The sequence below is a fragment of the Polypterus senegalus genome, chromosome 13 (genome assembly GCF_016835505.1).
Source record: "Polypterus senegalus isolate Bchr_013 chromosome 13, ASM1683550v1, whole genome shotgun sequence".
Classification (NCBI taxonomy): Eukaryota; Metazoa; Chordata; class Cladistia; order Polypteriformes; family Polypteridae; genus Polypterus; species Polypterus senegalus.
The window spans coordinates 145,449,083-145,466,016 of NC_053166.1; the positions used below are offsets into that span (position 1 = coordinate 145,449,083).

Genomic DNA, 16,934 nt, shown 5'->3' on the forward strand with positions numbered 1-16,934 from the left:
GTCCAGTCAATTCAGTTTGCGACAGGTGGACAGCATTTAAGTTCTAGACTCATTTAAATTAAAGCAAATGGGATACACCTGGGCGGCACGGTGGTGCAGTGGATGCGCTGCTGCCTCGCAGTTAGGAGACCTGGGTTCGCTTCCCGGGTCCTCCCTGCGTGGAGTTTGCATGTTCTCCCCGTGTCTGCATGGGTTTCCTCCGGGCACTCCAGTTTCCTCCCACAGTCCAAAGACATGCAGGTTAGGTGAATTGGCGATTCTAAATTGGCCCTAGTGTGTGCTTGGTGTGTGGGTGTTTGTGTGTGTCCTGCGGTGGGTTGGCACCCTGCCCAGGATTGGTTCCTGCCTTGTGCCCTGTGTTGGCTGGGATTGGCTCCAGCAGACCCCCGTGACACTGTGTTCGGATTCAGCGGGTTGGAAAATGGATGGATGGAAGGTTATTAAGAGTAGATTGTAGAAAAAAACTGGCAAGTTTCTCCATTTAAAATGCATCTACTGTACAACACAATAGAATGTTCAGAATGTGAAGAGATCTTAATACTTTCTAAATCCTCTTTAGTATGAATCTGCATAGTTTGCGCTCACTGCTGCCAAATCAGGAATAGACACTGGACTTGTCACCCTTCCATTGCACAGAATCTCTGTATATACCCACATTGGCATTATAGAGTTGAAATCGACTTACACTTTATAAACTTATTTGGAACATGGGAGAAAATTTACACAGAAAAATTCAGATGCAGTACAGGGTTTGAGCTGATGAATCTAGAGCTGTGAGGCAGCAGCACTAAACACTACTACCACCATAATGTATTTTCTTTGTCTAGTCTGAAATATTTGTTTTCCTTTTGTGCTGCAGATCATGCTCGCCAGATTACTAAGTCTATGATGAGAAAGCCTACCATTGACCGTCTGCTGTCTCATAGGGATCAGGATATTAACAACTTTGTAAGCTTCATTACCAAAGACTCTATTCAGAAGTCCCTTCAAGTTTACATGGAAAGGCTAAAACAGAGGAAAACATAACCATGAGAAGACTTTAGCATGGAAACATAGCTTCAAGCAGCCTAGGTGAATAAAAATGAGTTTTTGCTTCCTGGAAAAGCTGTTCTATCCATGGTCTTTAGCATCTGTGAAAAGAAATAATTTTTTTTTTTTTTTTTGGAAAATGTTCTCTCTAAGGAGATATCCCTTGTTTTGCAAACATTTTATAGTGTTGACTTACCCATGATCCTGAAATCAAACTTACAATTATTAATGTGTTTCTGTACTTTCAATTGATTAAATAGTCAGACTACTTTATCTAATTATACAGTGTACATTCCTTTGTTTGCTAGTTTTGATAGCATTTCTGTAAAGCAATAGAATGACTAAAAATCTATATTTTTATTCAACTCTTGAAAAGCAAATCCAGTCCATCCATTTTTAGGATTAATTTTTGTCAGTATAGTATCGTAGGAAGCCATGTCCAATCCTAGCAGCATTGGTCGCCAAGTAGCAACTCATCGTGACAGGGATGCAAGTCCATCACGGACATAAAATTCCAGTCTTTTTGGTTATTTAAATTCATGTTGACTTCAGTAGGTAATCTGGTTAAATCCAGAAAGGGGAATGAGAATAGAAGCAGGTCACAATATTCTAGATAGGATGTGCTGCTTGGCTAAAGCAAACACTTCAGAATGGTTAGATAAGGTGCTATATATGAAAATTATAGTATATTTACAAATTTACTGGAGTGAAGATATCCTTTGAAAAAATAACCATTCTGCCTAATATTATAAATATTGTATATGAAGCTTTCAGTCTATTGTATGATTGATTGATAGATTTTTTTAATTAGTGACAGGATATACAATACATATTCTGCTTTTAGTATCTATGTAGAATCCAGAGCCAAGACTTCATGAATAAAATGTTTTATAATTTTTGTCTTCATGGGTTCCGAAGTTCAACTTCCACAGGAAAATGGTCACTAACAGCAAGTGCCTAAGAAAGATTAATAATTAAACTTAAATATATTAAAACAAAGTATTTTGGTAATGTTAACGTACATTATAGCTACAGTAAACACATTTTACAGTTGTAGATCATGTTATGATACATCATTATATATTTATATTATTATACATACATTATATAGACTTGTTGACTAGTTTTAAACTGCTTTTAAACTATAAGACTGCCAAGTCCAATTCCTATCATTGACTTGCTGTAAGTCTCAACTCATAAAGCTTGTTCTGGTTAATAGTTAAAATATACACATGGTGTTTTGTAATATGTTTTGGATAAAAGTGTCAAGCTAAATATTCATTCATTATTGAGCCTGCATAATTAAGTTTAGAGGCTGGAGCTGGAGGAACCAACCCTGAATGGGTCATTAGTTAAACATTAGGCATGCACTCACGCTCACTCATATAGGCACAATTTGGAGATGCCAAGTGACTTAACACGCACATGTTTAGGAAGTGTTAATTAATACCTGCACAAATAGTAACCAGGCTGGGATTCAACCCAGAACTCTGGAACTGTGGCTGTGAGGTGACAGTGTTAATGTAAAGGTAAATATGCAGGTGAAGTGCTTCCACTTTCTACAACAACAATTATATATATTACGTTTTCATACAAATGATGTCGCTCAAAGTGCTTTACAAGATGAAAAAAGAAAAGCATATATATAAAAATAAGATACGGCAATACTAAGTAACAATGAATATAGTATACTCCGATGGCCAGGAGGACAGAAAAAATAAATCAAAAATCTCCAGGGGCTGGAGAAAAACAGAAAAACAAATCTTCAGGGTTTCTGAGGCCATGAGACCACCCAGCCCCATCCGCACTGTGCATTCTACCTAACGCAAATGATCTAAATCAGTCCTCATGGTTTTCACGCTTCACATGGAAGAATTAGATGATGATGGTCACTTTCTAGTCCAGTTATGTCTCTTATTGATAAAACAGAGGTGCTTTTGCAAGGATTTTATTCAAATTTAGCCATGAGACAACGTAGTCTCCAGGGGAGCAATTTTGTTTACATTTTCTGGTAACTTTTGTATGTTTTCTAACTTATTTGTTTTAGCTTAAATTAACCCAATTTCCATTTGAGTTAAAGAAATAACAGTATAGCATTCTTAATTTTAAAACAAAAATGTATTATTTTTTTTTAAAGAAAAGGGTTGATTTACACTATTATATTTTTAATGTACAAGGTTTTGCGCATATAGTCCAGCTTGTTGTAGCATTTTTAAATTTGTTTGCCCTATTCATTATTGGGTGGTTAAATAAAAGAATGTAACTTACTGTAGCACTGCTAAGTTGCAAGGCACTTTGAAAGTTGTAAATGTTCGCAGATCCAGGAACAACAGCATTCTGCATTGCTAACCCATGAGCAACAATTCTGTTAGATAAAAGATGATAATGTTATAACACCACTAACTACACTGGAGATTTCAAACTGGAGCATACAGTATTTAGTACCTGGCATTGTCACTTTTTAATAAATAAATATCAAAAAATTTAAACCATCCCAAGCTAAGTTACTTCAGAGTACAAATTGTGAATATGAGGTAAATAAGTTACAGAAATAAATGTGCATTTCTTACATGTGAAAATGAATATATGTGGGCAAACCCAATATGTTTGCAGTTAATATTTGCTTTTTGTTGCAGGATTGTCTGATGTAAATATTTTTGATGAAAATATTTAACATTCAGATGTGTGTTTTTTTTCTGGATTTTAATTTTAGCACACATTTTGCCTTAAAATATCATTCTTTATTTAACACAACTTAGACTAATATTACACATTGCGTGTGTCTTGAATGTGTGTTCTGAAGTTCACACATTTACATTGTTTTCGGAAAGCATTTTCACTTTTTGTTACATTTTGCTATGTTGTAGCCTTGTACTAAAAATAATTTTGTCCCTTCATCAGGCAGCCCCCGATACTCCAGAATAACAAAATGAAAACGGGTTTTTAGAAATGTTTTCAGATTTATTAAAAATACAGAGAGCCAAAATATTGTATTCTTACCGGTCATAAGCACAGTTGGTATTAGTAACAGTTGTGTCAATGCTGTCAGAGATGAGCCATTCAAACTGCAAGTTGCTGCGCAGACGAATTTTGGACCAGTCAGAAGGTCTCACGTATGAGCAATCAGCATTGAAGTCCCCCATCAAAAGAATGTTCTGAAATGGCATTGAGTTAATTAATGCAGATGGAGATGTGACATGCTGGGCCAGTGTAGCTGAACTTCATATATTATGAATGGGAGAATTTATGGCCATATGGCTCATTTTCATTTCTTGAAACGATCTATTCCAATAGAGGTTTGTAAGGATTTGGAGTTGGGTGCTGGGCAAGAACCCAATCTGAATGGGGTGCCAGTTTGTTACACTCATGCACATATTTAGACTTACTCATGTTGGCTTCAAGAAACTAGAGAACATGAAGAACTCCCATGGACTTGAGTAGGATGTGCTTACTCCATGTGTCCACTATGGGACATACTGTAGTGATGGGTATAGTTTTTCCATGCATCAAAACGTTGTGAATAGGCAACTGGGTGGAGAAGAGATTGTTTGGAATAAAGGCACCAACAGTGAAAAAGACCTACAGAAAGTGTCAAGGCATTAGAGAGAGCTATATATACAGCAAGAGAGGTCCAGGTTATGCCAGTATAGGAACACCGGAGACACTAGTCAGCTGTACACTTTCTATTTATGTGAAGGCACAGGAAATGTAATAGATAATGGCACTGTCACAACTAAGATCTGGACAAAAGCATGTTATGTTTTACCATAATGTTAGAACATGCCAGACAGGAAAAATGTCAGCGGCATCAACCTGTTAAACCATTCCTGTTTTGGGGGTCGTCTCATTGTTGCCCCTCTAGTGCCATCCATTATCCAACCTGCTATATCCTAACTACTGCTAGATGGAGGGGTCTGCTGGAGCCAATCCCAGCCAACACAGAGCGCAAGGCAGGAAACAAACCCGGGGAGGGTGCCAGTCCCCTCTAGTGCCACTGTTGTTAATTTCATTAACACCAAAACAGTTGAAACTGATTAACGAGCCCCTCTGCTACTTAACTGAACAGATCAATAGCCCAGAAGTTTCATTGACTTGATGCTATACTCTGATTAAAAAGTATTCCTTTATTTTTTTGAGTGTTGTATATTCACTGTAATCTACTATACTACAGTTAACACTTCAAAGTTCATGTAAGTCTCTTTATCTGTTTGTGACATGAGATAGAAATCCAGTATGCTGTTTCTTGTTTATAGCTGACCAAATGAAAATGATCGTCACCGTACGTCTGATTTCCACTGGGATGTTGTCTCTCTGCAGACATCATAAAGGGCATCGATCTCTTTCACTGCCTCATCAGGAGAGGTATGCTGAGGTATAATGGCAAACTCTGAAATGGCTAAAAAAAAAATACAACCTGCTCAGTTAAAATTTAAATAATGAATTTCGATGAAAATGACACATTGAAACTGAGTAGGAAAACAAACGCACCTGAAAAAGGTGATGCAAACTTTACAACAAAGGGCTCCCTATTAAAGGTGTCAGTACCACAACTCTCACATCCGTCATCATATTGAAAGCTGGAAACTGCAGACACCTTTTTGGCCCTGGAGCAAGTTGAGAGAAGAGAGAAAATTGGGTTAGGGTTCCTCAGTATCGGCTATGAGGACACAAAAATGTTAAAAGGCATATTTTCTGCTTGACCGCCATATTACTGTATTTGTACAATCCCCATGCAAAAGGACTTTCTTGTTCAATGTGACACAGTAGGTGTATTGAAAAAGAAAGATGACAGTAGATGAGTTCTAAGGGTTACAAAATGATCTAGAACTGAGATTTGAACTGACCTCCTCATGGTGTAAGGGAGAATGCTCCAGCCACTAGACCACACACTACTTGTCAGATAATGGCAAAGAAATCCATTAAATGGTTTACTTTATATTTACAGGGGTGGCTCATCCTGACTTGGAAATTCTTTTTTGTGGAGTTTTTACATTCAATCTATGACTCTATAATGTCTGACATCCCAAAGATGTCAATTGTAGCAGTGAGTGTGCCCTGTAATGGATTTGCACAAGATGTTTCTCTAATCCTCAGCAACCTTGTATTGGAACAAATGGGCTTACATTATGAATGAATGGGTGAGCAAATAGTAAATGCATTTTTTGTGTGTTAAATAAACCTAAAGTTAAATCGTTTTGTGACTTAACAGTTTCAAACCTTCTTAATCCAAATCAGTGTTATGAGGAGCCAGCGACTATCCTGACAGGAAGAACGTGCAACATGTAGATAGTGGCAGTCTGTTACATTTAGTCCTTGGCCTCGTTTCTCTTCCCATTCCAGTAACTTCGTCTGTCTCCAATCTTGGAATCAAAATGGATACGTTCCTAAAAATGGATGCTCAAGTCAACAGCACAGTAAAATCCTGCTTTTTCCATCTAAGGCGAATCGCCAAACTCAAGCCTATTCTGCCTAACCACCTCCTGGAATCAGTAATCCATGCATTCATTACGTCCTGGCTTGACTACTCTAATTCCTGCCTTTTTGGTATCAGTAAGGCCACTCTTTCTAGACTCCAACTGGCTCAAAATGCGGCTGCAAGGCTTCTAATTGGAAGTTAGCAGAATCCAACACATTTCACCGATTTTAAAAACCCTACACTGGCTGCCGGTTAGATTCAGAATCAATTTTAAGATTCTCCTCCTAACCTATAAGGCATTAAACAGTCTAGCCCCCGCCTATTTGAGTGTCTTGCTTCATTGTCACAATCCCCCTCGTGTTCTTAGATCCGCAGATCAGCTGCTCCTAACCGTTCCCAAGGCACGTTTTAAAGCTTGTGGTGAAAGGGCTTTCTCCGTCTGTGCACCCAGGCTCTGGAACTCCCTGCCCTTAGTGGTTAAGCAAGCCGCTTCAGTCGCCACATTCAAATCTCGCCTAAAAACGCACTTCTTCACATTGGCTTTTAATTCTTAACCTGTTTCATTTTGCATTTGCCTTTTGCTATTTTCTCTATTTTATTTGGTCCCCTGACCTGTTTTTAGTATCTCTGTTTTAATTCTCTCTTAATGTTTGTTTTTAATATTTTGCTTTTAGTCCTGCTTGTTGTAACTGTACAGCGCTTCGGTCAGTTGTAATGCTGTGTTTTTAAGCGCTCAACAAATAAATATGGTATGGTATGGTATTACAGGTCCCATTCATGCATGTTCAGCAATGAGGAAGGAACATACTTGCAGACATAGAAAGATGGAGCAGAGGAGGAGAGAAGTTGGGAGCATGCGCTGATTTTACAGCACGTTGCCGCACCCACTGCTCAATGAACCTCCTGGATTGAGACCCGAATGCAGCCATGCAACGGGTGACACATCAATGCAACGCTGTAACAGTGTGAGTTTTTTTGTGGTGGCTGGAGTGCCAATCCTGCTACCAACCCCTAGGTTTTCCCTGCAAGTTGACAGACCTGCTTACAGGGAATGGATGCAGATTAATGTTATACCCAGGATGAAGCAACTGCAGGTTAAGAGCCTTGCTCCAGGACCCAACAGATTAGAGTCACTTCTGGCATTTACGGGATTCAAACCAGCAACCTAGATCCCTAACCTCAGAGCCACCATTCCACCCATAAAGATTGAACAGATGCCACATAAACACATAGTCAGAACGATGGATTTGTGATACAGCAGCACTAAGCACCACACCACCCCATCATTTCCATTGTATCACCATGTGTATTGATTTTTTACATAATGCATTTATTAGAAAGTGAAATTGTTCAAAACCTTACCTGTATTCCTGCATATCCTATGAGCATTTGGTTCCTGCCCTTCAGCCACCAATGATAAAACAAGCTCCAGCCACTGCGCCTCTTAACTGGATACAATTGGTTAAAAAATGGAAGGGTGGAAGGCTTACCTGTATACAAAAAGATAACGCTCCTTGTAGGTGCTTCTCCCCAGGGGTTCACTCACAATATGCTGATAAACATGTGCAGGGTCACTAAGGAAAAAATAAAGTCCATTTTCACTTGCAGGTTATGCAACACCTGTATTAGCACAGTAATCTGGTATATACTATGCTCTATACTGATTAGAATAGAACAATTGTGATGAGAACAGTCCATTCAGCCCTAAAAACACATCCATCCTATTAACCCAGATTGCCTAAAATAGCATCAAGTTGAGATTTAAAGGGCCTTAAAGTCCTACTTGCCACAACACTGCTTGGTAATTTGTTCCATGTGTCTGGTTATCTGTGTGAAGAAACACTTTCAAACATTTGTGCAAAAACTGCCCTTAGTGGGTTTGCATGTCCCTGTGTTCTTGTTGAAGAATTTATTTCAAAGTAACAGCTGGGATACTCAGAGCACTGTACTAATTTCTTTCAGGGTAACACTTTAAATTAGGCGTTGTAAAAATGCAACTAATGCTAATTACTCTTATGTAATAAGACCTCAGCATATGCTTCTTTGGGTCTTCATAATACTCACAAAGTATCTGTAATGTGATTACTTCAGTGTGGCCAACTAACAAAACTTCACTTCGTCTGAGGTGGCTTAACTGAGACACATTTCTCTTGGTATTCTGTATTTTGTGTAAATCCTTCATATTAACAAGTCATTTTAACAATATATCAATATGTCACCCTGCACATAAATGATTATCCTATCGACTGATGTTTTATAGGTGTTATGAAGACCAAGAGAAGTTTTTGTTAAGTTTTTGTTACATATGTTGAGAGGTTTACTTACATTGGCAGTGACATTCATGTCTCTGGTGACTCTTCCTGTAAAGTCAGTAGACGGATTGGGAGAGCATGGGGGGTCATGAGGTCGCTGGAAAGGGATGTGCGGCGCTCCCGATATCTATGCAAAAGGACGAATGTCCAAATCTTTAGAGTCCTGGTGCTTCCTGTCTTGCTATATGGTTGCGAGACATGGACGCTATCCAGTGACCTGAGACGAAGACTGGACTCCTTTGGTACTGTGTCTCTCCGGAAAATCCTTGGGTACCGTTGGTTTGACTTCATGTCGAATGAGTGGTTGCTCATGGAGTCTCAAATGAGGCACATTACCTGCATTGTGAGGGAGCGTCAGTTACGGCACTACGGCCATGTGGCGCATTTCCTCATTGTTAGGGACCCAAGTGGCTGGACCAGGCCAAAGGGTCACCCACGTAATACCTGGCTGCGGCAGATGGAGCGTCATTTCCGGTGGTTAGGACTGGACCACGTGTCTGCCTGGGGGGTTGCCAACCAGGATCCCGTGTAGTGGGTGCGGCAACGCACTGTACCAGTGCATGCTCCTCAACTTGACTTGAACTTTGTTACATAAGAGTAAATGAGTTATAGATGCATTTTTGCAGTACCTAAACTGAAGTGTTACCCCTTTCATAATTTTAAACATCATGTGATCATTATATCATAATCATGTTACTCCTTAAACTTAGTTTTTTCTCATCTGATATATAAAGTTTAATGTGTGTATGTATGTGCATGAATGTGTGTGTGTGTCTGTCTTTGCTCTTTATACAGTTTTCCTCCCTTGGTCCAATTTTAGAAAGAGACACTAGGCTACTTTAGAACCCCAAATTTTGACCTTTGGGTACCTTTTATCTACTGTGTCTTTTAAAGCCATGACCTTACCACAGATCTTGAGCCCTGAACTAAAATAAATCAATTTCATTTGTCTATAGATAGTTGTCTATAGAAGTTAGATAGTTCTGCCTTAAAATTGCTTATCCAGACAATGCTGGGTGCTGTTGTTAGTAGCTCTTACTGTAAATCCCAGTCCTGAAATAAGCCTACTGACTCTCCTCTGGACTTTCTCTAGTGCTGTTATGTCTTTTTTTGTAATATGGAAACCAAACAGTTACAAAATACTCATGAAGAGGCTTCATCAATGCATTATATGACTTAAGTATAATCTTCCTTGTCTTATACTCCACACAATGAGATTTACAATACAACCTAACATTCCTACACTTTCTGGTAGTCATTAGTGATAATTCCACTATGACTCCCATGTCTTTCTTATTAAGGTGGTACTTTTAATTTTCAGACCTCTCATTGTGTATGCAAATTTAACATTTCTACTATCTACATGTAATACTTTACATTTGCATACATTAAATTTCATCTGCCATAAATCTGCCCAAGTCTGTATGCTGCCCAAGTTCCACTGTAACAGTTTAGTTGATTCTACATCATCTTCTCTTCTATCTAGTTTAGTATCATCTGCAAAATTAACCAGATGATAATGCCTTTGCCCGTGTATAGACACACAGAGATAATTGGGTGACCCAGGGGTTCATATGAAGAGTTTTTATAGATGCAGTCACAGACTAGCAACATGAGCTCTTGGAAGTGTTGTAAATGTGCATTTCTGGTACTGAGAATTTGAGGGTTTGACAGTGAAAAGTGTTTCTGGCATTCCAACTGAGGTGAACCTGATTTATTTTAAACAAGTATCACAGGAGAATAAAAATATTCACTCTCATAACAGTTCAGGGCAAATTCTGCTTTATTTCACTCCTAGTAAACTGAGAAGTAAAAATTCTTGTACCTGTTCAGTTTCTTCATTAGGCTGTTGGTGGCTGTCAGATCAGCATCTCGCACTTCCTGTATTAGTATGATGTCGTATCTCTGCACAACCTAGAGGAACAAAGAGAAGCCAGTCAGCCATACAGCTTCCCTATATCATAGTAATTTCATCCATCCATCCATTATCCAACCTGCTATATACTAACTACAGGGTCACGGGGGTCTGTTGGAGCCAATCCCAGCCAACACAGTGCAGGGTGCCAGCCCACCACAGATCATAGTAATTATTGTGTATAATTCAAACTAGTTTCTGCCTTAAGACCTTTAAATATAGTGCTTCACACTTGTCCACACTTGTGGCACCAACTATTTCAACTAGCAGGCACAATCCTGGCAGTCTCTGCCGTGTCTCATTTGCTATTAGGCATGTCATATAATCCAGACCATGGCTTTCACCCCATGCTCATTTTTACAAGTTGGGACTCCTGTTCCCTATATTTTGAAGCATGTTTCGTCTTTTTGTCTCCTGTTTAAATTACATGTTTCATTTTTCTATTTCATATTGGCATTGTCTAAAATTTCTCTATTTCGTCTTATAATACTACTCGCCATTCTAGTTCTACAAGCCTTGGTTCCCCCCGCAACCAATAAACACTGCACAAACAAGCTTGTACCCCTCTTCACTGACATCTTCAACCAGTCTCTTGCACATTGAACTATTCCACATCTTTAGTTTTTGCTGCATGTTCCCAAAAATGATTACAAGCCCATTGCATTAAAGTCAGTTCTAATGAAAATATTTGAAAGGCTATTTCTAATCCATCAGAAGTCTGTTACTGCTTCTCGTCTTAACTCACTTCAGCTTGCATACAGGGCAAATAGATCTGTGAACAACGCCATAATCATGGGCCTGTGCTTTGTGCTAGAGCATCTGGACTGTTAAGGAACTTCTGCCAGAATACTCTTTGTAGACTCCAATTCAGTGTTTAACACAATTGTCCCTGAACTATTGTTAACTAAACTCCATGCCTCCATCTATAAATGAACACGTTTTATGACAAATCAGAAACAGATGGGATCTCACCTCTCACACTGCCTATGTATTAGCACAGGTGCCCCTCAAGACTATATATTTTCACCCCCTATTCATTTCCCTATACATCATGACTGTAAGTCCACTGAACGTTCATCCAAAATTGTTAAGTTCACTGATGACAGCACCATTTTTGGACTCATTTCTATTGGAAATGAAACAGTATACAGAAAGAAGGTGAGCCATCTTTTGTCTTGGTGCGCTATGATTAACCTGGTACTCAAAACCACCAAAACAGTGGAAATGATAATTGAGTTTCATAAGCAGTGGGTACAACCTCTCCCTCTAGAAATTAATGATTCTACAGTCAATATGGTGGGCTCTTTCAAATGTATGGGCACAACTATCTCAAACACTTTCAGATGGGACATTAACACCACTTCTATCACTTAGAAGTGTCAGGAGCAGATGTTATTTTTTTTTTTTACACCAACTAAAGAAATTAAACATTTCCCAGCCTACCCTAGTACAGTTCTATAAAGCCATAACTAAAGATGTGATCACACTGTAAATTGTTGTCTGGTTTGGTTAAGCAATGGTCCACTCCAAGAAAAAAATTACAGTGTGTTGTGAGATGTCCTGAGAAGATAATGAGCTGTGCTCTTCCATTTGTTGCAGACCTGGATGCATCAAGTGTCATAAATCACGTGAAAAGGATGACCACAGACTTGTTTAAAAAATCCCCTCTGGTAATCATGTTAGGTCAATTAAAACTAAAGCTAACAGACACCTTAACAGTTCTTTCCCAGAAACATAGCACTTAAAAACTAGTACTTTAGCCTGTCTGTCTCGCTTATTTGTGTGTTCTTTCATATATAAAGGTATGTGTGTGTGTGTGTGTGTTTAAGTATTACTACATGTATATGTGTGCTGTGCATACCACACAAACACACTTTCCTTTTTTGGTGATCAAATTTTTATAATGCAAGCATAAATAGGTCTGGTAACAAGTAAGCAGATACAACAAACCTGATACAAAACCACCTAACTTTTGTACAATATACAATGTTTTCACCAAAATTTCAAGTGTCAAAAGTGTAGCATTCCATTTTGGACACGAATGCAAATATTTCTCAATACAATGACATTTTTCTAATGCATATGAAATTACTGTGGCCAACTTTAAAGAGTGAGCTTTAAGTTTAAATTACAATATGGGAGGTCTGAAGGTCATTTAGGAAATACCACATTTACATCAATAGTACTGTGGTGGGCGGACGCCCTGCCCAGGGTTTGTTTTCTGCCTTGCGCCCTGTGCTGGCTGGGATTCGCTCCAGCAGACCCCTGTGACCTAGTAGTTAGGATATAGCAGGGTGGATAATGGATGGATGGATGGACATCAATAGTAAGCCAGGCAGGAGGAGTGTCATGAGGAGAGAATCAATTCCATAATGGATGAAGAAACAAAAGCCCAGTGATAGAGCTCCATATCAGGCAACGAGACTTCCCACTCCTGTGTGCTGAGTATCAGAATAGAGTGCTTTAGAAAAAGGACATTTATCATTCCAAAGGAATCAAGAAATCAAAGATCTAAAAATGTTTCAATAATTGAGAACATCGCACCAATAAAGTTCAAAATGGGGACAATGTTCATTTTTATATTTGTTAGTCTAGATCTAAAGGAAAGGGAAAATAGATACTAGGTGGAAGATGGAAAGAGAGTCCTTAACCTTCTGGAAGATTTTGCAGTAATTTTAAGTAATGGAGATATCTTTATGCACAGATACTTTGTAGAGGAAATGACTGGAGGGAAGTGCAATAACTGCATGAAGAATTTAAGAGGAAAAGAGATGACTTGAACGAGTTTATCCTATATCTAGATAATTTTCCAAAGGATAGGCCCAAGACATATGGAAGATCTGAGGGTTCATTTCCCTAGAAAAGTAGAATATCATCTGCATATGAACACCCAGCATCATTTGTGCATCTCCTTTAAAGCTGCATTTTTCTGCAACTGTTTGTAATGCATGTTGTTTAAATTATGTTGTTTCTGTTATTTGTATGCGGTGTTGTGTTCTGTTATAAGCAGCGTCCTATCTACCAAGTTAAATTCCTGTTCATTAAGTATTTGCGAATAAAACTAATTCTGATTCTTGTTCAGTTTGTGGATCAACCTCCACCATGTCAAGATGGCATCTGAACTCAATCCCAGATCTTTCTTTTCTGTGGTATTTGCTCTGACTCCACCCATTTCAATCTGTTGCTAAGCAGTACTAATTAATTATCAATTAATTATGCTCTTCTCATGGAAAACTGTAATCCCTTGCTATATCGCGCTTCGACTTTCGCGGCTTCACTCTATCGCGGATTTTATATGTAAGAATATCTAAATATATAACGCAGATTTTTCGCTGCTTTTGCGGACAATGGGTCTTTTTACTTCTGGTACATGCTTCCTCAGTTGGTTTGCCCAGTTGATTTCATACTTGGGACGCTATTGGCGAATGGCAGAGAAGATACCCAATCAGAGCACACAGTTAAGTTCCTGTGTGCTGATTGGCTCAGCGACGGAGCGCCGAATTGATTGCGCTTCGTTAACCAGGAAGTCTCGTCTCGCTCATTCAGCATTAATGTGTTCCTCTGTGTAAAGAGTTACCTTCTGTGCTCTTTTGTGTTTATCTTTGTGCACAGTCAAGCCCTTCGTTATGGCTCCAAAACGATCTATCTATCGTAATGGCTGTAACATATGTGATATCGGAGATGCTCGATATCTTTAAAATAATATTTAGGTTTTACTGTATATAAACAGTGTGTTTACATGCATAATTTCAACGAATCTTACCTAATATCTAAGAGAATACAAAGGGTTTATGCTGTATAACTGTGCGGGAAATGTTTATAAGAGCGCGGGAGAGTTAATAAGGGCTTAAAATATATAAAAATAACCATATGAATATATGGTTTTACTTCGCGGATTTTTACCTTTCGCGGGGGGTTCTGGAACGCAACCCCTGCGATAAAGGAGAGATCACTGTAATGCAGCCAGGGAATTTTGTAATTATTCTTGCTGTACAATATGTAAATATAGCACACTTTGGTCATTTTTGATCACACAAAGGGATTAATGTGAAACATTACCTACTATCAATCATTACAGCTTACATGTCAGACAAAAAAGCCCAAGAATTCATTGCCAAAGTCACTTAATAAATAAAGTAGAGGTGCCCACGACAGCATGAAGGCTTTGATTCTGGCATAGTGCAGAAGATCACAAAGTCACACTGCGGAAAAAAAAAACTGAAAATTGGTACTCTGACTTAATGGGCCTACACAGAAATTCATGTAATTAGTTAAAGTGAAAGCAGATCTAAAGGAACAGGGCTTGATTGGCGAGACAGTGCAGGACTGAGCTGTTTGGAGAAGGTTGATTAAGCACATCAACCCCACATAGAAGTGGGAAAAGATGAAGAGGAAGAAGAAGAAGTTAATTTTCTAAACCTATTTCATCCTATACTCTACCAAACAGTTCTGACGTCTGTTATGCACTGTAGGAGAAGCCAGGCAGAACTGTAAGGCAAAAGACAGGGACATTATCAAATATGACCCTAAAAATTAGATGAAAAAGCATGAACATTTTGAAAACTGCACACCAACTAGGGTAATTGGCAGGAATGGGTCACAGAGCCCAAAGCAACAGCAGTAGTCCATCACAGAGCAGAGTCACTTGTGTGTGGTTAGTTTGGAAGTTTCAATTAACTTTACCTGCACATTTTTGGGGATGTCAGAGGGAAACCTATGTAGATTCAGTGAGAATGTGTAAATGTCATACTCGCAATACTTGGGCTGGAATTCAAGCAGAAGACCTTGGACCTGTGAAGCAGCACCATTAACAACTATGCCACCAGCCCTCTCCCCTATATATTCTTCCCATACTAAGTCAGGGTTTTCAGGGCTAAATCATTGATTAGCAACCGGAGAACACCAAAATATCTGGAGAACAGCTATTACATTCAACCATCCATCCATTTTCTAACCCGCTGAATCCGAATACAGGGTCACGGGGGTCTGCTGGAGCCAATCCCAGCCAACACAGGGCACAAGGCAGGAACCAATCCTGGGCAGGGTGCCAACCCACTGCAGGACACACACAAACACACCCACACAGCAAGCACACACTAGGGCCAATTTAGAATCGCCAATCCACCTAACCTGCATGTCTTTGGATTGTGGGAGGAAATCAGAGCGCCCGGAGGAAACCCACGCAGACACGGGGAGAACATGCAAACTCCATGCAGAGAGGACCCAGGAAGCGAACCTGGGTCTCCTAACTGCGAGGCAGCAGCGCTACCACTGCGCCACCGTGCCGCCCCTATTACATTCACATTTAATTTATTACATTCCAGAGGTGGAACTAAACTAGGATCCAAGTGCTGTGAGGTAGCATTGCTAACCACACCACTACAATTAAAGCAGATAGCATTTCAATGATTTAGACCCATGATTTTTTTTTAATAATCAATTAGGACATCACGAAATGTTAGATCCATCACTTACTTTCACAATTATATCAGCCAAAGTTGCATTAGACATTTTAGAGTCTCCAAACGACTTTATATTGAAGGCTCCAATCAGAAGACCACACAAAACTCCTGGCACTGATGAAAGCAACAGCAAAAGCAGGCATGTCCTCTTTGGCAGCATTCTGAAAGGACAGAAAGGACCTATATGGCAGCTGAATTCTTCAGAACACCTGGTGTTGAAAGATCTCCAAATTTTTCTTTTGATGGCCTATGTAGGCTAGAGATAATCAACAGCTACCACAAGTATAGAGGCAAATTCTAATTTTTGTGCTAGCAAGAAAACCACTTCTGTTATCAGCTACACTCGATGCCTGCCTGTGTAGGCCTGATTTTAGATGTGAGAAATGAACATCCTCCAATCTCTGTGGCAGTTTATATTTATTGTAAATGTAGGCTACTTTGAATATCTGGTTTTACAGATCAGAACTGTGAGATACTGTGCAGCTGAAACTGCAAGAAACAATGTTTTGTGTGTGTGAAAGACCAGGTGAAATGTTTACTTTGGATGTGTCTCTTCTAATCACTTAAACTTTTTATTTTTCTTCATACATACATTTCACATTTCTAAAATGTCCTTCACCTCTACTGGTAAACATGTCTGCTTTAATTCAAACGATAAACACCTGCCACAATTCCCATTTGAGTATCTAGTGACCTTAACCCATATTATTAAAAATAGCCATATGTCAAAAGACCTTTTTCAGATGAGACACATGTGGCTATCCTTCAGGCCCTTATATCTCCTTTAAACTTTCCAAATT

At 39.1% G+C, this 16,934-nt stretch overlaps 2 protein-coding genes across 2 annotated transcripts in view; one reads left to right on the forward strand and one right to left on the reverse strand.

The window, feature by feature from the left end:
• The window catches only part of eci1 (enoyl-CoA delta isomerase 1), a 15,140-nt gene extending 13,213 nt beyond the window's left edge, over window positions 1-1,927 (forward strand). The window contains exon 7 of the mRNA XM_039774916.1: window positions 860-1,927. Coding sequence (XP_039630850.1) covers window positions 860-1,026 — 167 coding nt within the window. The 3' untranslated portion in view covers window positions 1,027-1,927. The remainder of the gene's footprint in view (window positions 1-859) is intronic.
• On the reverse strand, window positions 1,902-16,481 carry dnase1 (deoxyribonuclease I). Its single transcript, XM_039774917.1, has 8 exons — window positions 16,148-16,481; window positions 10,583-10,671; window positions 7,936-8,019; window positions 5,518-5,633; window positions 5,313-5,425; window positions 4,030-4,184; window positions 3,298-3,394; window positions 1,902-1,986 (listed from the first exon to the last, which is right to left on the reverse strand). Exons 1-8 carry the CDS (start codon window positions 16,292-16,294, stop codon window positions 1,933-1,935), a joined length of 855 nt encoding a protein of 284 aa, XP_039630851.1. The 5' UTR covers window positions 16,295-16,481; the 3' UTR covers window positions 1,902-1,932.
• Between the last annotated feature and the right edge of the window lie 453 nt (window positions 16,482-16,934).